Source organism: Borostomias antarcticus (genome assembly GCF_949987555.1).
Source record: "Borostomias antarcticus genome assembly, chromosome: 12".
Lineage (NCBI taxonomy): Eukaryota > Metazoa > Chordata > Actinopteri > Stomiiformes > Stomiidae > Borostomias > Borostomias antarcticus.
In genome coordinates this window covers 15,160,584-15,185,839 of record NC_140245.1, presented here as the reverse complement: position 1 = coordinate 15,185,839, position 25,256 = coordinate 15,160,584, and the positions used below count along the sequence as shown (strand labels likewise).

At 44.9% G+C, this 25,256-nt stretch overlaps 2 protein-coding genes across 3 annotated transcripts in view; one reads left to right on the top strand and one right to left on the bottom strand.

The window, feature by feature from the left end:
* Positions 1 to 1,471: 1,471 nt before the first annotated feature.
* LOC311316271 (gamma-aminobutyric acid receptor subunit alpha-5-like) lies at positions 1,472 to 24,857 on the bottom strand (the record flags this gene model as incomplete). Its single annotated transcript, XM_084447107.1, has 8 exons — positions 24,749 to 24,857; positions 23,805 to 23,872; positions 22,943 to 23,163; positions 12,829 to 12,911; positions 7,654 to 7,797; positions 3,975 to 4,127; positions 3,179 to 3,393; positions 1,472 to 1,774 (listed from the first exon to the last, which is right to left on the bottom strand). Exons 2-8 carry the CDS (start codon positions 23,805 to 23,807, stop codon positions 1,472 to 1,474), a joined length of 1,122 nt encoding a protein of 373 aa, XP_084303233.1. The 5' UTR covers positions 23,808 to 23,872; positions 24,749 to 24,857.
* The window catches only part of LOC311316270 (gamma-aminobutyric acid receptor subunit beta-3), a gene marked incomplete at both ends in the record, with an annotated part of 48,220 nt that continues 28,131 nt past the window's right edge, over positions 5,168 to 25,256 (top strand). For both annotated transcript variants that reach the window (XM_084447105.1, XM_084447104.1), the window contains one exon: positions 5,168 to 5,295. In XM_084447105.1, coding sequence (XP_084303231.1) covers positions 5,168 to 5,295 — 128 coding nt within the window. The remainder of the gene's footprint in view (positions 5,296 to 25,256) is intronic.

Sequence of the window (25,256 nt, the reverse complement as noted above, 5' to 3'; positions counted from 1 at the left end):
CCCAGCGCTCAACACACACCGTCACCCCAGCGCTCAACACACACCCCAGCGCTCAACACACACCCCAGCGCTCAACACACACCGTCACCCCAGCGCTCAACACACACCCCAGCGCTCAACACACACCCCAGCGCTCAACACACACCGTCACCCCAGCGCTCAACACACACCCCAGCGCTCAACACACACCCCAGCGCTCAACACACACCCCAGCGCTCAACACACACCCCAGCGCTCAACACACACCGTCACCCCAGCGCTCGACACACACCCGAGCGCTCAACACACACCGTCACCCCAGCGCTCGACACACACCCGAGCGCTCAACACACACCATCACCCCAGCGCTCAACACACACCGTCACCCCAGTGCTCAACACACACCCCAGTGCTCAACACACACCCCAGCGCTCAACACACACCGTCACCCCAGCGCTCGACACACACCCCAGCGCTCAACACACACCCCAGCGCTCAACACACACCGTCACCCCAGCGCTCAACACACACCGTCACCCCAGCGCTCAACACACACCGACACCCCAGCGCTCAACACACACCGACACCCCAGCGCTCAACACACACCGACACCCCAGCGCTCAACACACACCGTCACCCCAGCGCTCAACACACACTGACACCCCAGCGCTCAACACACACCTCAACGCTCAAGTCCACATATGTAGGTTACATTCACTTCCACTGTTTTTAGGAGGAAAAGCTTTGTATTATGAAAAATAAACCGCCGTTTCGTTTCATAAAACCTGTGGGCCTATTTCCTTCTGGCTGTTTTTCATACATTTAGCCTATTTCTTGCTAGCTGCGGTTGTACAAATAGGCATTTTCATCCATGCTGGTTCAACATGATCCAATAGCATTTTCGGGCAGATAGCCTATGGTAATTTCTCTCACTCTGAGGAAAACGCGAGACTGAACAAAAAGTGTGTCCAAACGACAACATTTGGCTTTTGAGCATCATATACACTGCGGACTGCCACATTTAAGCATGAACGCTTGAGGTGACGCTGCACACGTTCTCAACAGAGAGGAGACAGTAGCATGCTCTGAATCGCACTACTTCTGTCATTCCACTTCATAGCTGCGTCTCAGTAAATTGACATGGCGTGTACTCGTGTGGCAGTTTCAGGAAAAAGCATCAGCATCAACGCTACATTTGTCTGAAACCGCTCACCCATAATTCAGGGTCAAACCAGGGTCACTGCAGTGATGGGAAAGGGTCCATGTTAATTTACACCCTAGACAAACGCACAGAGCCTTTCTGAAGGAGAGCAGTGGACTGAGAGGAGGATAGAAAGCTGAATATTCAAGGCAAACAAGGTCACAGTATCGCTAATAATAGATTCATGCAAATCACAGTGGGAGAAAGACAGACAGAGATATCCCTTCTTCTCGTGGGAATGTGTTTTTCTTTGTGAAGAGTTTCTAGGCCGGTATGGTTCAAGTCCGAGGTCTATGTGGAGACGTCGGCCCCTTTGATGACTGGCTGGTCCCTGTTGAGGTACGTGGCCCAGTACACCAGGTTAAACGTCCCAAACAGGACGGGGAACACTATCCGGGACATCTTGTCGATCTTGCTCACGCTGTTGTAGGTTTTCTTGGGGTTTGGGACCTTGGTCTCTGCGGTTTTCATCTGTACGGACGTGCTGTTGGAGACGGTGGAGATGGCGACGTCCTTGGTGATGTTGGGGGTATAGTTCACTCCTGCCAAGCAAACGTTGTTCGGCTTCTTCGAGAGCACCATGGGATCCCGTTTCTATGGGCCCAAAACAGTAGAAAGGCAGAGGTCACTCAAACTGATGCAGACATGGATATGACGATGCCTTATTGCAAGTGCAGTACAATGCATACAAACATTGTTGTTTTGTTTCACTTGAATCGGCCTAATTTTATGAATAGAACTGCTATTGTACCACCCCACGTTCTCCCACACAACTTATCTTCTCTGTTCTCTACACTGGCTCCCTGTAACAGCTTGCATCCAGTTAAAAATTCTGGGGCCGGTTGCACAAAACACCTTAAGTTAGTATTTCCCTTAAGTTCTGACTTAAGGTTTCCTTAAAATAAAATCTGTTGCACAAACACCCTTGAATATTCCCCTTATGGTTTCCTTAAGATGTCCCTCAAGTATTTAAGGTTTTCTACTTATCTCGGTCTGATACTTAAGGAGTCCCTTAAAGTCCATTAAGGGGTTGCACAAAAGACCTTAGCAAGCAAAATAAGGGGAAAAAACGTAAGGGACCTCTACCCCAACCTTAGCTAAGTCACATGGCTGCGTTTATGAACAGAAACGATGGAAATCACATCCCAAGAAGAGAGTTCTGCGACAGGGAGAACCCACTAGACACTCTTAGTGAGGAGCAACTGATATTTCATTACAGATTTGATCGACAGTCCATTTTTTTCCTCACAGCGTCGCAGGACGTTCCAGAGTAATGTTGTGACAGATAGCCGGTACGTGCAAGCAAACCAATGGTCACCATGGAAACTACAATTTTACTGCTGTAGAATCTCTTTCCTTCTATGAAAATCCTTAACGTTTCTCCTTAGCTAAGGAAACCTTGTAATGGATTCTGTGCAACACCCTTAAGTAATTCCCTTAACTAAGGGGAAATTAACCCTTAAGGGTCATACTTAAGGGGAAAACCTAAGATGTTTTGTGCAACCGGACCCTGGTACTAGCCTACAGGGCAATGAAAGGAACAGCTCCCTCCTACCTCCGGGCCATGGTCAAAGCCTAAACCCCCCCCCCCCCCCCCCGACCGCTACGCTCTGCTACCTCAGGGCGACTGGTTGCCCCGTCACTCCGAGGCCCCTGCAGTCGATCGACACGGTCACGGCTCTTCTCTCATCTTGGCCCCGGAGTGGTGGAATGAACTGCCCACTGACGTCAGGACAGCAGAGTCTCCTGCCCAGTTATATTTTGCTACTTTTGCACTTTGGATTTAGCACTAGATTATGCTCTTAGTCACTTGTTTAGATGGGGAGATGCACTTGTGAGTTCTGGTGACTACATGCGTTAAATGTAATTATTGTAAGTTGCTTTGGATGAAAGCATTTGCTAAATGACTAATGTAATGTAATGCTATCTAGACTTAGATCCTGAGTATTGAAACAGTGTTGAACCCTTCCCCGGACTGGACTTTGACCTTTGACCCACCTTAGGGTGCTGCTGCGCCTCCATAGCCTTCTTGCCGTCCCAAGCCCAGCTCCGCTTGGTGAAGTAGTTGACGGTGGCGAACTCGATGAGGGCGGAGAAGACGAAGGCGTAGCACACGGCGATGAACCAGTCCATGGCCGTGGCGTAGGCCACTTTGGGGAGCGAGTTGCGAGCGCTGATGCTAAGGGTGGTCATGGTCAGCACCGTAGTGACACCTGATCCCAAAACAACACGCTAGTTAGTTAGGACACAAGAGGTTGTGCTGTTGTGAGAAGTCGGCATGAAAGACAGGAGAGCTGCAAACACACGTGCTGTATTGAAGATGAGAGTGAATCATTTAAAAGCCTCTTGCATAATACCATGGTAAATTATGGTCTTAAAGGTGCAGTGTGTAGTTTCTGTCACCATCTAGTGGTGAGGTTGCAGATTGCAACCAACTCAATACAAATCATTGAATTCAACATGGCGGTCTCCATTGAGGGAGCCGCTCCATGGAGGCCGCCATGTTGTAGATGTAGATAGAAAGGGCTCATTCTGAGCCCTTCCTATGAGGAAAATGAAAGGAAAATGCAACAATTCTTATTTTTACGGAATTATACACCAATTCAAACATGAAATTATGAAATTATATTCAAATTATGAAAATAAATGACATTTTCGCCAAATCCGTTAATTTTATTTTCACCACTAGATGTTGCCAAAAATGACACACTGCACCTCTAAGCGACACCACATGTTGAGGAACATAAAATGTGAGTTGATCTAAGTGGAGTCCAGCTGGAGTTCTGCTACGAACCGAAGACAGTCCTGGCGGGCACGGACTCGCGGTTGAGCCAGAAGGACACCTGGGACAGGATGACCGTCATGAAGCACGGCATGTAGGTCTGGATGACGAAGTAGCCGATCTTCCTCTTCAGGTAGAAGTGAGCCATCATGACTGTGTACTGACCTGCAGGGGCCAGCAAGACCACAGAACAACACGGGGCGTCACCAATCACAACGACGCTAATTAACAGCAGCTAATTGGCTCGTTACCCTGGCAACTATCTTTCCTACTATACTATATGAATATTTTCTTTTCAGCTCACAGAATAGTCTGATTCTATTTTTTTTCTTAGTTTATGTTGGCTACGGCAAGTATTACAACTCCTAAAATAACATTTATTTAAATGTATTGTTACTTGTGCAGGGAGTATAAATACAAGCTATTGTAATTGACAGGGAGAGAGAGAGAGAGAGAGAGAGAGAGAGAGAGTTTTTAATCACATGACATGGAAAATGCAAGCTAACAGTCAACAATGAAAATCAAATACAAAAACAACTGCCGAAATGGATTTGTCATCGATGATGTGCTGCATGTGTCACACTCAATAATGTGATAGTCAGCGCCAGATCAACAGCACAAGGTCAATCTTGAGCGGTTCAACAGACAGGGGGAGGGGCTTCCTGATATCCTGTTAAACAACTGAAGATTGCAGATTTGAAGCTTTAAAAAAAAAAATCCTCTTGAGCTTCCCACTGCTGTCTCTGACAAAGTAGCGAAAATCCACAGATAACTGCTGCTTTCTCCAGGCAAAATAGGATTTTTGTATCTCGCTAATCCCTTGTCACAATCTGCACCCAGCCCATCAGAGCTGCTAGGGAACCTTTCAGCCCTGCCCACTCATCAGGGAAACACACACACACACACACACACACACACACACACACTCTCCCTATCTCTCTATCTATCTACTCTGTCTATCTCTCTCACACACGATCTCCGGTCACAGAGAACTCAGCTCCTGCTAATCACTGGGCTCCGGCTGGTGGGATGGACGGAGGTTGACCGCTCCCCTGTGGAATGTGGATGATAGCGTCCGCCGAGGGCAAGCCTCCGCCGCCACCACATGTGTCCCCCCGACGCACCCGTGACCGCCGGCCCCCGACCCTGCGCCCCAGCTGGACACGCCCACCGGGGGGAACCCCGGACCCTGACGCCTCACATGCATGGAGCCCAATGAGACTCGCAGAGGAATGAACATGTTCATTTGGTGGATTTTACTGCAAGGATTTTGGAGCGTTTACGGGGAACTTCCATTTATTTCGGGGAATAACGCGGCCATGCTGGTCAACTGGTGAGTACCAAAACGACCGTCTTTGGGATGGGGTGCTTCGAATTGATGAGATGACCCGTGTTTGGATTATTTACATCCCGAATAATTGTCACGTCAATGCTTGGGTTTGCAGTGAAGCGTGAAAAAATGACAAAACAATAGAATTGTTGAAGCCTTGCTAAGGTACCCCATTCATGAAACTAAAAGTTATTAATCTTCGCTAAAGAACTGATCTGAGGTTACATTTACAGTACATTGTTGGGGGGGTATTTCTGGTCGGGTGGATAAATCAGGCGTCCATGGAGGATGTTGCATCCCTGCAGTAAAGCGAGCTGTGCAAATCTGCTCTTGGTGGAGGTGAGAGGTCATTCTTCCTGGGATTAGAGACGTTGCTAATTCAAGACACCGGACCACAGGTCTCCCGTTGGGCGGGCTGGTGAGCTCAGCAGGCTTGGCAAATGATCAGACAGATGGCGTCCGCCGGCCACAACGCCCACGCCGCGACGACCTCTCCGCTTCCTGTCCATCCATCGCCGCCCTTAGTGGACCGTAGGGAGGCGCCGGCCAAACGACCCGTTTACCCGTAGGGGCAGAGGGGCGCTCTGAGAACTACAGCAGCGCGGGTCCAGTACAGGGCTCAGAGGATTCCAATGTGGACTTGAGCGACCTGACTTCAGTTCATGTCCATGACCGGGGGGGGGGGGGGGGGGGCGCTAGGTTCCCAGGGAAGGGGGGGGGGGACCCTAGGTTCACAGGGGAGAACTTCTCTGGGCCCAATTCCAGCTCCGCACGACGAGGGAGGGAAACCCACTCTTTTAATAAGCGGTCCGCGGAGGGCAGCTCAAGTGTATTACGGTTCTGTTTTATGTAAGGGAATTAAGCGGATGCCTTTCAGTCCCACGTGTCGCCTGGCAGGGATGTCCAATCCCTACGGGATCCGTGATGTCATCTTCTTATGCAAAAGCGCTGGGGGTAGTCCGGCGGGATTAACCCTGGCCTCCCAGCGGCTCAGGACAGGGATCAGGGCTGTTTTACTCCCCTGCCGGGCCCTAGAGACAGCTGGCAGGACAGGGGACTCTTCTTCCTGCTTGGCTGGGCCTTTCTTTCCCTGTAAACCGCCTCTTTTTCCAACTACTGCAGTGCCCTCAAGTGCATACATTAGGTTTGGATCAGAACTCCTATAGTGAAATGGGTATGGCAGTGAGACAGGTTTTTGGAGTGTGTAGAACATGTATGGAAGTGAGACAGGTTTTGGAGTCTGTCCGACATCTATGTATGGAAGTGAGACAGGTTTTGGCGGTGTGTAGGACATCTATGTATGGCAGTGAGACAGGTTTTGGGGGTGTGTAGGACAACTATGTATGGAAGTGAGACAGGTTTTTGAAGTGTGTAGGATATCTATATGGCAGTGAGACAGGTTTCGGGATGTGTAGGATATCTATATGGCAGTGAGACAGGTATTGGGGGTGTGTAGGATATCTTTGTATGGAAGTAATACAGGTTTTCGGGATGTGTAGGACACTTCTGTATGGCAGTGAGACAGGTTTTGGGGGTGTGTCGGGCACGTCTGTATGGCAGTGAGACAGGTGTTGGGGGTGTGTAAGATATATCTCTGTATGGCAGTGAGACAGGTGTTGGGGGTGTGTAGGATATCTCTGTATGGCAGTGAAACAGGTTTTGGGGTGTGTAGGATATCTCTGTATGGCAGTGAAACAGGTTTGGGGGTGTGTAGGATATCTCTGTATGGCAGTGAAACAGGTTTGGGGGGGTGTAGGATATCTCTGTATGGCAGTGAGACAGGTTTTGGGGGGGTGTAGGACACTTCTGTATGGCAGTGAGACAGGTTTTGGGGGGGTGTCGGGCACTTCTGTATGGCAGTGAGACAGGTTTTTGGGGGGTGTAGGATATCTCTGTATGGCAGTGAGACAGGTTTTGGGGTGTGTAGGATATCTCTGTATGGCAGTGAGACAGGTTTTGAGGGGGTGTAGGATATCTCTGTATGGCAGTGAGACAGGTTTTGGGGGGGTGTAGGATATCTCTGTATGGCAGTGAGACAGGTTTTGGGGGTGTGTAGGATATCTCTGTATGGCAGTGAGACAGGTTTTGAGGGGGTGTAGGATATCTCTGTATGGCAGTGAGACAGGTTTTGGGGGTGTGTAGGATATCTCTGTATGGCAGTGAGACAGGTTTTGGGGGGGTGTAGGATATCTCTGTATGGCAGTGAGACAGGTTTTGGGGGTGTGTAGGACACTTCTGTATGGCAGTGAGACAGGTTTTGGGGGGGTGTAGGATATCTCTGTATGGCAGTGAGACAGGTTTTGGGGTGTGTAGGATATCTCTGTATGGCAGTGAGACAGGTTTTGGGGGTGTGTGAGGCACCTCTGCTGGTGTGGACGTCCTCGGTGCCGGCGGTCTGGCCGATCAGGTGGTACTGGTTGAGCCGGGAGCCGTCGTCCGCCACCACCACGGACTTGGCCGCCCCTTTGGTCCATTTGTAGACCACCTCCGAGACCGGGTACGCGTCTGGGCGGGGACACATTCCCATTCACACACAACTTTATTGGCAGAACAGAACAGATAAAAAAGGGCCCCTTTACTCACTGAGATCCCAATAAACCCACACAAATATACAGCCCAGAGCGTGTGATTCATGCACAGTATACGCTGAGTAATGCACTAAGGTGTACTTGTGTAAATATAGGGTTGTTTTGAAGACTGTTTCTCTCCATCAAAGGCCTAGATGGAACTATTAGGAAGTGTATTTTAGGAAAGACCTAGGTTGGCAAGAATAAGAACTGTTTGGCAGTATTTTCAGTTACACCAGTTGTCTACAATTGAAGCATTCAGACAAATAACCCTATAAGTCACTGTTACATTTACAGGTATTACTGTTTTGTAATCTCAGTGTCTTCTGACTTTTATCAGAAATTCATTGCACTAAAAAGCACTACAAGACACTGTGTACTTGGCGAGTGATGTGTATCATTCACACAAAATATAATTATTATTGGGGGAGTTACAGTAATGTTTTTTACCAGTAGTTAGGCCTCCTTATTCAAAACCTCAAGATCATGAGGTAATCACCCCTGGCTTGGCTGAACGGTCAGAGGTCAAAGGTCAGAGGTTTGGCTCAGCAATGCCCATTTAGTGTTTTGAGAACAAGTTTGCAACACAGCCAGTGAACCCTATGGTCCAGGTATGGCATTGGAATGGACAGTGTGTGTGTGTGTGTGTGTGTGTGTGTGTGTGTGTGTGTGTGTGTGTGTGTGTGTGTGTGTGTGTGAGAGTGCGTGCTTCTCTGAGACGATACTGTCTACTCTGAACTCTGGCTGACCCAGAGCTGGCTGTCACATTCAGACTCACACTCGTATACTGACAGAAACACACACACACACACACACACACACACACACAGACACATGCAACACACACGCACACACACACACACACACACACACACACACACACACACACACACACACACACACACACACACTCATACACTCTCTCTCTGTCACACACACACACACACACACACACACACACACACACACACACACAGACACATGCAACACACACAGACACACATACACTCTCTCTCTGTCACACACACACACACACACACACATATGCAATACACATGCACACACACGCTCACACACAGACACATGCAACATACACACACACACACACATACACGCTCACACAGACACAGGCAACACACACAGACACACATACACACACACACACACACACATATGCAACACACATGCACACACACACTCACACACAGACACATGCAACATACTGTACACACACACACACGCTCACACAGACACATGCAACACACACAGACACACATACACACACACGCACACGCACACACACACACACACACACACACACACACACACACACACACACACACACACACACACACACACACACACACTTTCATACAGCACTATACACACCAACACACCAACATAACGTCCATTAAATGTCCTAGTGAGTGCACTGTGATCTGTGTTGATTTTATAACCTGGGGATTAGAGCTGGACTAAGTCCTACCGGCCTGTTCACTGCATTCACACCAGACCTGGCCCAATTACATTCAGCAATTACTTGAAAGTATTTGATTTGCATCGCAGTTGGCATTTATAGTACCGGTTGACTGTTTTCATTGCATTGAGTCAGAAGAAACAAGTTCACCCCAAGAATTTGACTCAAGTCTGATTCAGACCACCTGTTCACACCCATTCACTGCCTGTTCACACCCATTCACTGCCTGTTCACACCCATTCACTGCCTGTTCACACCCATTCACTGCCTGTTCAAACCCATTCACTGCCTGTTCACACCTATTCACTGCCTGTTCACACCCATTCACTGCCTGTTCACACCCATTCACTGCCTGTTCACACCCATTCACTACCCTTCTCTCCCTTTTTTCAAAAACGGTTGTTGACCTCCAGTACTGTATGTAGTGCCCTGTAATCAACAGTACAGCCACATGGCATATTTGAAGCCCAGTGCTTTTTCTACCTTTTCTATTTGTAAACATTGTTTTCATTTAATTGCGCTCTCTACACGAGGGTGTGAAGGAAAGTTAGTTTGGCCACTCTTAGTAAAGTTAAAACACTTTGTAGAGGCAAAGACAAAAAATATCTACCATCTTATTTTCCTGCTTTTTATTCATTGTATGTGTGTTGTTATGTGAAGCACTCTGCATGTAATGTTCCTGTTGTGGAGCAGTTGCGTTTTAAGGGTAGGTGAGTTGTGAGTCGTTCTATTCCAGATCACGCTGTCCCAATCCACTACATCATTGATCTTCCACCTTTTTCATCCGGAATAACAAAAACAATTGCGGATGAAAGAATAATTGGCTTTATCCCCTAATTACAAACAACCGTTCTGCTTGGCAAAGAAAACAATCAACAAGGAAGTAGACATGGGGAGGGTTCCGCGGCAGGGGGGACACCAGGGACATACCATGTGAGACATGGGGGGATAGGGACATACCATGTGAGACATGGGGGGATAGGAACATACCATGTGAGACATGGGGGGATAGGGACATACCATGTGAAATATGGGGGGGTAGGGACATACCATGTGAGACATGGGGGGGTAGGGACATACCATACGAGACATGGGGAGATAGGGACATACCATGTGAGACATGGGGGGATAGGGACATACCATATGAGACATGGGGGGATAGGGACTTACCATGTGAGACATGGGGGGGTAGAAACATACCATGTGAGATATGAGGGGGTAGGGACATACCATGTGAGACATGAGGGGTAGGGACATACCATGTGAGACATGGGGGGGTAAGGACATACCATGTGAGATATGACGGGGTAGGGACATACCATGTGAGATATGAGGGGGTAGGGACATACCATGTGAGATATGAGGGAGCTCAAAGAGAAGTGAATTATCCTCTGAGGTACAGAGCAGTAACTAAGCAACCAAGCAAGGAACTAGACACGTGACATAACCAGTTACAGCTGTAGTTCTCTAGAAGTCCCCTGAGGAACCCAGCCAGCAAATCTCCTTTCTCAACTGAACAAGACTCATTTCTGTTAAATGCAATTACTGTAAGTCGCTTTGGAAAATGCATCTGCTAAATGACTGTAGTGTAATGTAATGAGCTATGACACCCGAATGTCAGGTTACAACACCTGGCATCGCTAGGACTTTCAGATGACAATAATGAGGATATCATCCTTCCTGAAAATTAAACTGCCAACATGTCTTTTACCTAGGTTTAAAAGTGGTTATGGATGTTATTGCAATTATTGTAAGTCACTTTGGATAAAAGTGTCTGCTAAATGACTAATGTAATGTTATTGTCAATATATTATCAAGATGGAGTGAATATACATTGTTCTAATGGATATCAAAATAGCACAGAGATATTTATTAAGGTATTTATATCAAATAAAAGCAAACTTTATTTGTGTAGTGCCTTTCGTACACAGATGCAACACTACGTGCTTTAAAGAGAGCAAAGGTCAAAGAGCTTCCAGAGGGAAGCCAACAAACAGTTGACCCCACGCCCGAACAGGTGAGCTGTAACGATTCTCCCCTGACCTCTCAACGAGACGATCGACCAAGCTCCTGGAAAACATTCATTCTATCGGCTAGGAACATTTACAGAGCACTAAACATGGGATAAATACTTCATAAGAGAGAATTGACTATCGGTAGAGTAGATAAATAGCTACAGAGATGTTACCTACGTGGTTAAGGTAGGCAAACTATCAGCTACTCTGTGGTTTCTGAGGTGAGACAAAGCGACAGGACCTACCGGCAGATAGCTGGAGGTCATCTACATCCTGACAGATCACCATGTGTGCTCTTTGAGTATCACCTTCGCTTTGCAATATCTCACATAATGACATATTGGTTTGTAGCCAAAGAGACTTAAGTCCACTTACTTTTTCTGCACCTTATTATTCAAGGTTCAACGTTTTATTCGTTAATTACTTTTACTGCCCTATTTAAAAGCCTTAAAAAAGTGATATATCCAGTATAAATCACATATTAAAAGACAGAAAGATGCATATATTTAGGATTAAAATATAGACTGTCCATATAGTCAACAATGGCATCATCAGCTATTTTGGGCATAATCATTTCTATTCCTAGTCTGTGGTGTGACAACTGAGCCTTCCCAGCAGGCTCTGAGGCGCCCCGGTCCACAGGTCAGAGTATAGCCAAGGTATTTCCGCTCATGTCAGGATCCCGACACCTCAGAGGATCTTAGCCTAACCGACTGAGATGCTTAACCGGGGATTTCCATGTGACACCCACCCACGCCCCCCCCACCCCCCCCCCCCCCCCCCACACGCCACGCCCGCCCAGTCACGCCCGGTGTACCGCCACACGGCGTGTGAATCCTCTTATCCTCAGGTCCTCAGCTCACCCTGGAGCTCCAGGCGCTAATCAGCCACCGGAAAGCCTTGAGGTCCTCCCTGTAATCTCTATTTGAGTCTAATTACTGAACGGTAGCCCCAGTGGCGCTCTGGGCGGACGCCGGCCGCGGGACTGCGTACCGTAGCTACTTATCTGCAATCAGGAATAATCGAGCAGATTAGATCTGGGAGGAGGGGTTGGAAAAAAACGTTTCCCCTTTGCCCTCGGTTATTGAACCAGAAGCAGCATCTCGGTTCCTATAGGTGTTCCATCCCAGTTTAGCGGTTGTGAGTCTTGTTGTTTCGATGATGCAGTGTTCTTTAGTGTTCTGCTGTTGGTGATACCTTAAACCCTGTTTCTGGAGTGAATGTGAGTGTTTAGTTCAGCTGAATAGTATAAATATAACCTTAACTATTAATACTAATTTCTATTGAGTCAACGCTGAGATGTTAAGGTGTCCTGGGCATGTGGTTGCTGACGAGCCAGAGAGAGATGTGTATTTTCAGGGTGATTGTCTGGTTACGGGGTGTTGTGGAAGGGTGTGGACATATAGAGATGTGGGTGTTGTGGTGGTGTGGACATGCCAGATAGAGATGTATATTTTCACGGTGATGTCTCACTCACAGCTGCCGAACTTCAGGGGACACGCGTGGGCATCCATGGGGAAGTCCTCCAGCTGCATGGGACACTCTGCTGCAATGGTTAACCTGGAGTAATGACACAATGTCACATCTTATGTCACCGGCATCATCATTCATTGATTCCAATATCATATTCACCTGGATATCCTACAATCCTAAATGATATGCTCTTTAGAATTAACAGCTCTGGCCAAGTGAGCTAGCTCTCTTGGTGTTGCGGTTGGCGAGTTGGGAAGTGCTTGGGGTGAATTATCTTCTCCACCCCCAGTTCGCTAGACAGAATGAGTTATTTCATCTCCTAGTAGAATCATACCTGACTGACCTCCTCATTCCCTGGTTAGATTCTAGAGCTCGGCATGAAACATTCTAGAGTTGATGCTGCCATCTTGTGGTCATGCTGTCTTATACAGGTGCTCTCTCAGCGTCATCGGTATTTACCAACCATTTACCCTAAAACCTCACAGTCCCTCGAAACAATACAGAAAAACTATCAAAAAAGTATGATCTTAAAAAAAGGTCAACTCCAGTCACTAACAACCACATGGGCTCAGGTTGTGTCCACATCATACTTGTCTAATTGAATTACCTTGCTTATTATGCCAATAATAGCTAAGGAATTCCGGCTCAAGTCAAGAAATCTACCTAGAAACACAAATAGCTCAAGTCTCTTTGCATATGAATGACTGTGAGCCGCTCTGGGACCGCGGGGTCGTGACTGTGAGAAGCAGATGCTGCCCCCGTGTGGCTAAACTGGAAAACAGCACAGACCAAGAGCTTCCTCCTTCCTGCCTCACTGGGAGAAAAGCAGACAGCATTCGGGGAAAAAAGCAGACAGCATTCATGTTTTTCAACACAACAAAACAAGCGATTGGTGATTTTAAATGTTGGCCCTTAGAATGTGAACCTTCTTTCTGTTTCGTCTATAACTGGGGACCCCAACACTTACGGGTTTACCATTCATGTAAGCTCCAAAGAGGTAGTAGCCTACTGACCGTGTTGTGCTGAGAGAATGTGAGACCAGTAACGGTTGGATCATTTACCGCTCCTTGTTTCAACCGCTCTACGCCAAAAACACGATGCCTGTGCCTTTGCCACAACTACCGAGGCCTTTGCACTGAGCTCACACAGCGCTGCGGGGTAGAACATGCGAGAATCCGCAGAGACGGATACGCACCACTCACTCGGAGAACAAGCCGATGTTTTTGAAACGGGGTGAGAATGCGATCACATTTAGTCATTATCTCGCGGCAGATGAATGAGCCCCCCCACCCCCCCCCCTCTGTGTCCGCGGACGCTGGGAGGCTGTGAGCAGAATAAATCTAGCTAGTGCCTAATCTCCCTCCCTGATAATGGACATGCATTAAGAGACAGCAGTAGTAAAAAGCAGGCGATTAAAAGCTGCGACCTGATGGTTTCATTCCCAGATAGCTGTGGTGGATCTTTTACCTTTTTTTTTTTTTAGACGTCTCTGCATCTGTTTATCTCTGCTACACCATTCAGAGTCTGAGGCCTGGCACACAGGGAGGAGTGTTATAGATGGAGGAGTGTTATAGATGGAGGAGTGTTATAGATGGAGTGTTATAGATGAGTGTTATATATGGAGTGTTATAGATGAAGTGTTATAGATGGAGGAGTGTTATAGATGGAGGAGTGTTATAGATGGAGGAGTGTTATAGATGGAGTGTTATAGATGGAGGAGTGTTATAGATGAAGGAGTGTTATAGATGGAGTGTTATAGATGGAGTGTTATAGATGAGGAGTGTTATAGATGGAGTGTTATAGATGAGTGTTATAGATGGAGTGTTATAGATGAGGAGTGTTATAGATGAAGTGTTATAGATGGAGGAGTGTTATAGATGGAGTGTTATAGATGGAAGAGTGTTATAGATGGAGGAGTGTTATAGATGGAGGAGTGTTATAGATGGAGTGTTATAGATGGAGGAGGGTTATAGATGGAAGAGTGTTATAGATGAAGAGTGTTATAGATGGAGGAGTGTTATAGATGGAGGAGTTATAGATGGAGGAGTGTTATAGATGGAGTGTTATAGATGAGTGTTATATATGGAGTGTTATAGATGAGTGTTATATATGGAGTGTTATAGATGAAGTGTTATAGATGGAGGAGTGTTATAGATGGAGGAGTGTTATAGATGGAGGAGTGTTATAGATGGAGTGTTATAGATGGAGGAGTGTTATAGATGAAGGAGTGTTATAGATGGAGTGTTATAGATGAAGGACTATTATAGATGAAGAGTGTTATAGATGGAAGAGTGTTATAGATGGAGGAGTGTTAAAGATGGAGGAGTGTTATAGATGAGGAGTGTTATAGATGAGGAGTGTTATAGATGGAGGAGTGTTATAGATGGAGGAGTGTTATAGATGGAGGGTTATAGATGGAGGAGTGTTATAGATGAGGAGTGTTATAGATAATGGAGTGTTATAGATGGAGGAGTGTTATAGGTGGAGGGTTATAGATGAGGAGTGTTATAGATGGAGTGTTATAGATGGAGTGTTATAGATGGAGGAGTGTTATAGATGGAGGAGTGTTATAGATGAAGGAGTGTAATAGATGGAGGAGTGTTATAGATGAGGAGTGTTATATATGGAGTGTTATAGATGGAGGAGTGTTATAGATGGAGTGTTATAGATGGAGTGTTATAGATGAAGGAGTGTTATAGATGGAGGAGTGTTATAGATGAGGAGTGTTATAGATGGAGGAGTGTTATAGATGAAGAGTGTTATAGATGGAGGAGTGTTATAGATGAAGAGTGTTATAGATGAAGAGTGTTATAGATGGAGGAGTGTTAATGATGAAGAGTGTTATAGATGGAGGAGTGTTATAGATGGAGTGTTATAGATGGAGGAGTGTTATAGGTGGAGGGTTATAGATGAGGAGTGTTATAGATGGAGTGTTATAGATGGAGTGTTATAGATGGAGGAGTGTTATAGATGGAGGAGTGTTATAGATGAAGGAGTGTAATAGATGGAGGAGTGTTATAGATGAGGAGTGTTATATATGGAGTGTTATAGATGGAGGAGTGTTATAGATGGAGTGTTATAGATGGAGTGTTATAGATGGAGGAGTGTTATAGATGAAGGAGTGTTATAGATGGAGGAGTGTTATAGATGAGGAGTGTTATAGATGGAGGAGTGTTATAGATGAAGAGTGTTATAGATGGAGGAGTGTTATAGATGAAGAGTGTTATAGATGAAGAGTGTTATAGATGGAGGAGTGTTAATGATGAAGAGTGTTATAGATGGAGGAGTGTTATAGATGGAGTGTTATATATGGAGGAGTGTTATAGATGGAGTGTCATAGATGAAGGAGTGTTATAGATGGAGGAGTGTTATATATGAGGAGTGTTATAGATGAGGAGTGTTATAGATAATGGAGTGTTATAGATGGAGGAGTGTTATAGATGGAGGGTTATAGATGGAGGAGTGTTATAGATGGAGGAGTTATAGATGGAGGAGTGTTATAGATGGAGTGTTATAGATGAGTGTTATATATGGAGTGTTATAGATGAGTGTTATATATGGAGTGTTATAGATGAAGTGTTATAGATGGAGGAGTGTTATAGATGGAGGAGTGTTATAGATGGAGGAGTGTTATAGATGGAGTGTTATAGATGGAGGAGTGTTATAGATGAAGGAGTGTTATAGATGGAGTGTTATAGATGAAGGACTATTATAGATGAAGAGTGTTATAGATGGAAGAGTGTTATAGATGGAGGAGTGTTATAGATGGAGGAGTGTTATAGATGGAGTGTTATAGATGGAGGAGTGTTATAGATGAAGGAGTGTTATAGATGGAGTGTTATAGATGAAGGACTATTATAGATGAAGAGTGTTATAGATGGAAGAGTGTTATAGATGAGGAGTGTTATAGATGGAGGAGTGTTATAGATGAGGCATGTTATAGATGAGGAGTGTTATAGATGGAGGAGTGTTATAGATGGAGGAGTGTTATAGATGGAGGGTTATAGATGGAGGAGTGTTATAGATGAGGAGTGTTATAGATAATGGAGTGTTATAGATGGAGGAGTGTTATAGGTGGAGGGTTATAGATGAGGAGTGTTATAGATGGAGTGTTATAGATGGAGTGTTATAGATGGAGGAGTGTTATAGATGGAGGAGTGTTATAGATGAAGGAGTGTAATAGATGGAGGAGTGTTATAGATGAGGAGTGTTATATATGGAGTGTTATAGATGGAGGAGTGTTATAGATGGAGTGTTATAGATGGAGTGTTATAGATGGAGGAGTGTTATAGATGAAGGAGTGTTATAGATGGAGGAGTGTTATAGATGAGGAGTGTTATAGATGGAGTGTTATAGATGAAGAGTGTTATAGATGGAGGAGTGTTATAGATGGAGGAGTGTTATAGATGGAGTGTTATAGATGGAGGAGTGTTATAGATGAAGGAGTGTTATAGATGGAGTGTTATAGATGAAGGACTATTATAGATGAAGAGTGTTATAGATGGAAGAGTGTTATAGATGGAGGAGTGTTAAAGATGGAGGAGTGTTATAGATGAGGAGTGTTATAGATGAGGAGTGTTATAGATGGAGGAGTGTTATAGATGGAGGAGTGTTATAGATGGAGGGTTATAGATGGAGGAGTGTTATAGATGAGGAGTGTTATAGATAATGGAGTGTTATAGATGGAGGAGTGTTATAGGTGGAGGGTTATAGATGAGGAGTGTTATAGATGGAGTGTTATAGATGGAGTGTTATAGATGGAGTGTTATAGATGGAGGAGTGTTATAGATGGAGGAGTGTTATAGATGAAGGAGTGTAATAGATGGAGGAGTGTTATAGATGAGGAGTGTTATATATGGAGTGTTATAGATGGAGGAGTGTTATAGATGGAGTGTTATAGATGGAGTGTTATAGATGGAGGAGTGTTATAGATGAAGGAGTGTTATAGATGGAGGAGTGTTATAGATGAGGAGTGTTATAGATGGAGGAGTGTTATAGATGAAGAGTGTTATAGATGGAGGAGTGTTATAGATGAAGAGTGTTATAGATGAAGAGTGTTATAGATGGAGGAGTGTTAATGATGAAGAGTGTTATAGATGGAGGAGTGTTATAGATGGAGTGTTATAGATGGAGGAGTGTTATAGATGGAGTGTTATAGATGAAGGAGTGTTATAGATGGAGGAGTGTTATATATGAGGAGTGTTATAGATGAGGAGTGTTATAGATAATGGAGTGTTATAGATGGAGGAGTGTTATAGATGGAGGGTTATAGATGGAGGAGTGTTATAGATGGAGGAGTTATAGATGGAGGAGTGTTATAGATGGAGTGTTATAGATGAGTGTTATATATGGAGTGTTATAGATGAGTGTTATATATGGAGTGTTATAGATGAAGTGTTATAGATGGAGGAGTGTTATAGATGGAGTGTTATAGATGGAGGAGTGTTATAGATGGAGTGTTATAGATGGAGGAGTGTTATAGATGAAGGAGTGTTATAGATGGAGTGTTATAGATGAAGGACTATTATAGATGAAGAGTGTTATAGATGCAAGAGTGTTATAGATGGAGGAGTGTTAAAGATGGAGGAGTGTTATAGATGAGGAGTGTTATAGATGGAGGAGTGTTATAGATGAGGCATGTTATAGATGAGGAGTGTTATAGATGGAGGAGTGTTATAGATGGAGGAGTGTTATAGATGGAGGGTTATAGATGGAGGAGTGTTATAGATGAGGAGTGTTATAGATAATGGAGTGTTATAGATGGAGGAGTGTTATAGGTGGAGGGTTATAGATGAGGAGTGTTATAGATGGAGTGTTATAGATGGAGTGTTATAGATGGAGGAGTGTTATAGATGGAGGAGTGTTATAGATGAAGGAGTGTAATAGATGGAGGAGTGTTATAGATGAGGAGTGTTATATATGGAGTGTTATAGATGGAGGAGTGTTATAGATGGAGTGTTATAGATGGAGTGTTATAGATGGAGGAGTGTTATAGATGAAGGAGTGTTATAGATGGAGGAGTGTTATAGATGAGGAGTGTTATAGATGGAGTGTTATAGATGAAGAGTGTTATAGATGGAGGAGTGTTATAGATGAAGAGTGTTATAGATGAAGAGTGTTATAGATGGAGGAGTGTTAATGATGAAGAGTGTTATAGATGGAGGAGTGTTATAGATGGAGTGTTATAGATGGAGGAGTGTTATAGATGGAGTGTTATAGATGAAGGAGTGTTATAGATGGAGGAGTGTTATATATGAGGAGTGTTATAGATGAGGAGTGTTATAGATAATGGAGTGTTATAGATGGAGGAGTGTTATAGATGGAGGGTTATAGATGGAGGAGTGTTATAGATGAAGAGTGTTATAGATGGAGGAGTGTTATAGATGGAAGAGTGTTATAGATGGAGGAGTGTTATAGATGGAGTGTTATAGATGGAGGAGTGTTATAGATGAAGGAGTGTTATAGATGGAGGAGTGTTATAGATGGAGGAGTGTTATAGATGAAGAGTGTTATAGATGGATGAGTGTTATAGATTGAATGTTATAGATGGAGGAGTCTTATAGATGGAGGAGTGTTATAAATTAAGAGTGTTATAGATGGAGGAGTGTTATAGATGGAGTGTTATAGATGGATGAGTCTAATAGATGGAGGAGTGTTATAGATGGAGGAATGTTATAGATTAAGAGTGTTATAGATGAGGAGTGTTATAGATGGAGGAGTGTTATAGATGGAGTGTTATAGATGGAGGAGTCTTATAGATGGAGGAGTGTTATAGATGGAGGAATGTTATAGATTAAGAGTGTTATAGATGAGGAGTGTTATAGATGGAGGAGTCTTATAGATGGAGGAGTCTTATAGATGGAGGAGTGTTATAGATTAAGAGTGTTATATATGAGGAGTGTTATAGATGAAGAGTGTTATACATGAGGAGTGTTATAGATGAGGAGTGTTATAGACGGAGGAGTGTTATAGATGGAGGGTTATAGATGGAGGAGTGTTATAGATGGAGGAGTGTTATAGATGGAGGAGTGTTATAGATGAAGAGTGTTATAGATGGAGGAGTGTTATAGATGGAGGAGTGTTATAGATGGAAGAGTGTTATAGATGGAGGAGTGTTATAGATAAGGAGTGTTATAGATGGAGGAGTGTTATAGATGAGGAGTGTTATAGATGAAGAGTGTTATAGATGGAGGATTGTTATAGATGAGGAGTGTTATAGATGGAGGAGTGTTATATGGAGTGTTATAGATGGAGTGTTATAGATGGAGGAGTGTTATAGATGGAGGAGTGTTATAGATGGAGGAGTGTTATAGATGGAAGAGTGTTATAGATGGAGGAGTGTTATAGACGGAGGAGTGTTATAGATGAGGAGTGTTATAGATGGAAGAGTGTTATAGATGAGGAGTGTTATAGATGGAGGAGTGTTATAGATGGAGTGTTATAGATGGAGGAGTGTTATAGATGAAGAATGTTATAGATAGAGGAGTGTTATATAGAGTGTTATAGATGGAGGAGTGTTATAGATGGAGGAGTGTTATAGATGGAGGAGTGTTATAGATGGAGGAGTGTTATAGATGGAAGAGTGTTATAGATGGAGTGTTATAGATGGAGGAGTGTTATAGATGAAGAGTGTTATAGATAGAGGAGTGTTATATAGAGTGTTATAGATGGAGGAGGAGTGTTATAGATGGAGGAGTGTTATAGATGGAGTGTTATAGATGGAGGAGTGCTATAGATGAAGAGTGTTATAGATAGAGGAGTGTTATATAGAGTGTTATAGATGGAGGAGTGTTATAGATGGAGGAGTGTTATAGATGGAGGAGTGTTATAGATGGAGGAGTGTTATAGATGGAGGAGTGTTATAGATGAAGAGTGTTATAGATGGAGGAGTGTTATAGATGAGGAGTGTTATAGATGGAGGAGTGTTATAGATGGAGTGTTATAGATGGAGGAATGTTATAGATGGAGTGTTATAGATGGAGGAATGTTATATATGGAGTGTTATAGATGGAGGAGTGTTATAGATGGAGGAGTGTTATAGATGAGGAGTGTTATAGATGGAGGAGTGTTATAGATGGATCGTTATAGATGGAGGAGTGCTATAGATGGAGGAGTGTTAAAGATGGAAGAGTGTTATATATTGAGGAGTGTTATAGATGTAGTGTTATAGATGGAGGAGCGTTATAGATGGAGTGTTATAGATGGAGGAGTGTTATAGATGGAGGAGTGTTATAGATGGAGGAGTGTTATAGATGGAAGAGTGTAATAGATGGAGGAGTGTTATAGATGAGGAGTGTTATAGATGGAAGAGTGTTATAGATGCGGAGTGTTATAGATGGAGGAGTTATAGATGGAGGAGTGTTATAGATGGAGGAGTGTTATAGATGGAAGAGTGTTATAGACGGAAGAGTGTTATAGATGGAGGAGTGTTATAGATGGAAGAGTGTTATAGATGGAAGAGTGTTATAGATGGAGGAATGTTTTAGATGTGGGGGTATTGTAGATGCATAATCTGTCTTGCATCTGGTACGAAGCTCTTAGTTGGAGCCATTGATCTTGTCACAGCTGACAAGAAGATAGTAAATGGCGTGCACTTATATAGCGCTTTTATCCAAAGCGCTTTGCAATGTCCTCTCATTCCCCCATTCACACATACATTCACACACCAATGGCGGCAGCTGCCATGCAAGGTGCTAGCCTGCTCATTGGGAGCAATCCGACTTCCACATGTCGTCAGGAGGAGCTGGGATTCCCGCTCTACCTCCTGAGCCACAGCCCCATAAGATCAGCAGCTTCCTGTCATGTGACTCATATTCTTCAGGTTAACAAGCCCTTTGCAGGCCTGCCTACAGCAACATGCAGGGTCTCATGGGACAGCCACTCACATGGAAATGAAATAGCAGACAGGAACACCAGAAATAGGAACACTCTACATTCCACACACAAGGATCGAGGGTTAGAAGACATCTCCCAAATCTCGCTCTCGCTCTCTGTTAAACTCAACAATTTGAGGACGACTATTGTTGCATGTGATCTTGTATATTGTTATTTCATATATTTTATACATTATATATATGACCCTGTTATGCCTATAGATTTCAGCCTGTACCGACTGATACGTGGGTAATACAAACATATAAGAAAAAATGTACTGGAACATTTTCCAATCTTTTTCAAGGACAGCAAATGTCTGGTTGAAGTATATAGCCGAGCGGCACAGTCATAAGCAGTCCAGGGAAGGGTCACAGCACGCTACCGTAGGTAGCTCACATTATTCTCTCTGAGGGCACGACATGACAAAAGATGTTCGAGGTCAAACAGCATGACAAGCATGTTGGACATAAAAGACTTTGTCCAGGCAGCGCGAGATCTGGCTTTGGGATCTGCTGTTGATGAACACGCTGGATCGTGGCCAGTGAGACTAGGCATTGAGGCTCAGACTGGCGTTCTGACATATTCCTCATGGTGTAGAGCAGGGTAGCAGATATGGCGTTAGGGGCGTACCTCATGGTGTAGAGCAGGGTACCATGGCGTTAGGGGCGTACCTCATGGTGTAGAGCAGGGTAGCGGATATGGCGTTAGGGGCGTACCTCATGGTGTAGAGCAGGGTAGCGGATATGGCGTTAGGGGCGTACGTCATGGTGTAGAGCATGGTACTAGATATGGCGTTAGGGGCGTACCTCATGGTGTAGAGCATGGTACTAGATATGGTGTTAGGGGCGTACCTCATGGTGTAGAGCAGGGTACCATGGCGTTAGGGGCGTACCTCATGGTGTAGAGCAGGGTACCAGATATGGCGTTAGGGGCGTACCTCATGGTGTAGAGCAGGGTACCATGGCGTTAGGGGCGTACCTCATGGTGTAGAGCAGGGTCCCAGATATGGCGTTAGGGGCGTACCTCATGGTGTAGAGCAGGGTACCAGACATGGCGTTAGGGGCGTACCTCATGGTGTAGAGCAGGGTAGCGGATATGGCGTTAGGGGCGTACCTCATGGTGTAGAGCAGGGTACCATGGCGTTAGGGGCGTACCTCATGGTGTAGAGCAGGGTCCCAGATATGGCGTTAGGGGCGTACCTCATGGTGTAGAGCATGGTACCAGATATGGCGTTAGGGGCGTACCTCATGGTGTAGAGCAGGGTCCCGTCGTCCTTCAGCCTCAGTAGCTTGTTGGGCGTGGTCATGTTGTGGGCGATGGATTTCTTCCCGTTGAGGAAGAAGGTGTCGGGCGTCCAGATGTTGCTGGCCAACAGGTTGTTCAGCGCCAGCATCTCCATCGGCCCTTTGAAGCAGAGCCGCTCGTCCTTCCAGCTCTGACGGAAAAACACGTCGATCGTGTATTCCTGGGTATCACAGAGAATTCAAAACAAACAAGTTTTTCAATGGTGTATTCCTGGGTATTACAGAGAATAATACAAAAAAAGCTACTGAATGGTGTATTCCTGGATTACACAGAGAAAAAAAACAACATGCTATTGATCCGTGGCATGACACCTACAGTACAGTACAGGCACCATGTTACGAGAGGTAGTATACTGCATGATGTATGGATTCCTTTTTTTTTACAGTTACTGTAGCAACACACACTCTTTGAACAGATGTGTTAAAGACAACATAATACTGTCGTGTTATATTGTCCTTAACCAAACACACGGATGTGAGATTGTCCTTAACCAAACATACAGACTGTTATATTGTCCATAACCAAACACACGGATGTGATATTATCCTTAACCAAACATACAGACTGTTATATTGTCCATAACCAAACACATGGATGTGTTCAAATAACACATCTTTTCTAAGAGTGCAGAAGCTGCAGCAGACATGTAGCTTAAGTACTAGACCAGCCCTATGGGATAAACGCACCATTCTGCGCGTTTACCGCTCCTGACGCGTGGGAAGCTACAGCGGTTTCTAGGTGTGGTAGAACAGAGTCAGAACCATGTACAGGTATAATGCTGTTGACTATAAATGAACTCACCATCTCTGTATCTGACACTGGGCCGAAGCTTGTGACAAATATATCGGTTTTGATCTCAGTCACATTTTCTGTGGAGAGAGCAGGATGAAGGGTTTGAAAAGGGAACAGGGTCACATTAAGGCATGACTAATTAAGGATCACTCAGGGGCCCCGTGTTCGAGGGCTTCGCCTAATCTCCACATCTCATCTTAAGGAGAGAAGCAGCACTCAGGAAGTGAATGCGGCCGTCTGACTCATCCCTCGCCCTGTCCATGATCAATGAGGCGCCGCTCGCTGCTCTACATCCTCATTATGGACGTTTTGAATGGAAGGGAGACAGAGAGGCAACGAGAGGACATTAAGACTGACCAGGTGATCCAGCAAAGCAGCGAAAAGAAAAGAACATCTATTCACTCTGTGACTTCCCTCCATTCTGAATAGAGCTTAGAGCTGGCTCTCAAGGGCACTTCTTGTAGTTGGAGGACAAGGTTGTTCTAGGAAATATTGGCAGAGCAGTTCCCATCTGCGATTGATCTGGTATGATTGCTTCTCTCTGGGGTATATTTCTGCCCCGGTGCCACTTTGGAAAATATAGTTTTTTTTCCTCAGCAGATCCCTGAAGTCAATGACTCTACTGCTCCCCAATCACACATTATTAAAGAGCCTCAGTAGCATAGAAATGCATTCACAGCAAATTCATATAGGACTCGTTCCACACTGCAGCATTCAAGTTCCCCAACGCAATTCACTAACACAAGCCCCTTAGTCCTCACAGAACCACGCCTGAACACCACCTGGCAAGGGTGGTCAGCCTCACTGAAATAATGGCTTCCGGAGAGAACCATAACAGCTGAAAATAAAAACCAAGTTGTAATCTCTCCAAAGGGAGGGGGGTATCATCCTGTTGTGTTGAGTCCAGAGCTAGGGGGTTGGACCCAGAGTGCTGGGTCTGTGAGCGGCGGTACCTCCTAGACCCGGCCGGAGTCGGTTGTCGTAGCCGTCCAGTAGTCCGTCCAGGATCCTGGTGAACACAGTGATGCTGTCGTTGGTCTTCGCCTCCTTCAGTGCTTCAGGTGTGGTCAGGGACACGCTGGGAGAGAGTTTCAGGCTGGTTACGACAGATCACCATACAGTGGTACCGCAATAACTAACTAAAAGACGGATTAAAAGAAACATTATTCAAGGTTATGTCTTTTAAATGTGGTAACAGAGAAGACGCTATCTGTTACTTTGCAGTGGAGTGCACGCAGAAGAGATCATTGAAGTTTTACTTACCTCGCGTGGCACGTCATGCACACCAGAAAGCCAGAGAGCACAACCTGCCTCAGTGCAGACATGCTCTTCGTTTTGTGCACGAGATCTGAAAAGCAACGAAGAAGCACATTCAAATGTTCTCCACCTCACTTGGCTTTGCCATCGCATTACTATGACCAGAACTGATGGTACAGCCCGATAGGTCTGACTGTAAATGCA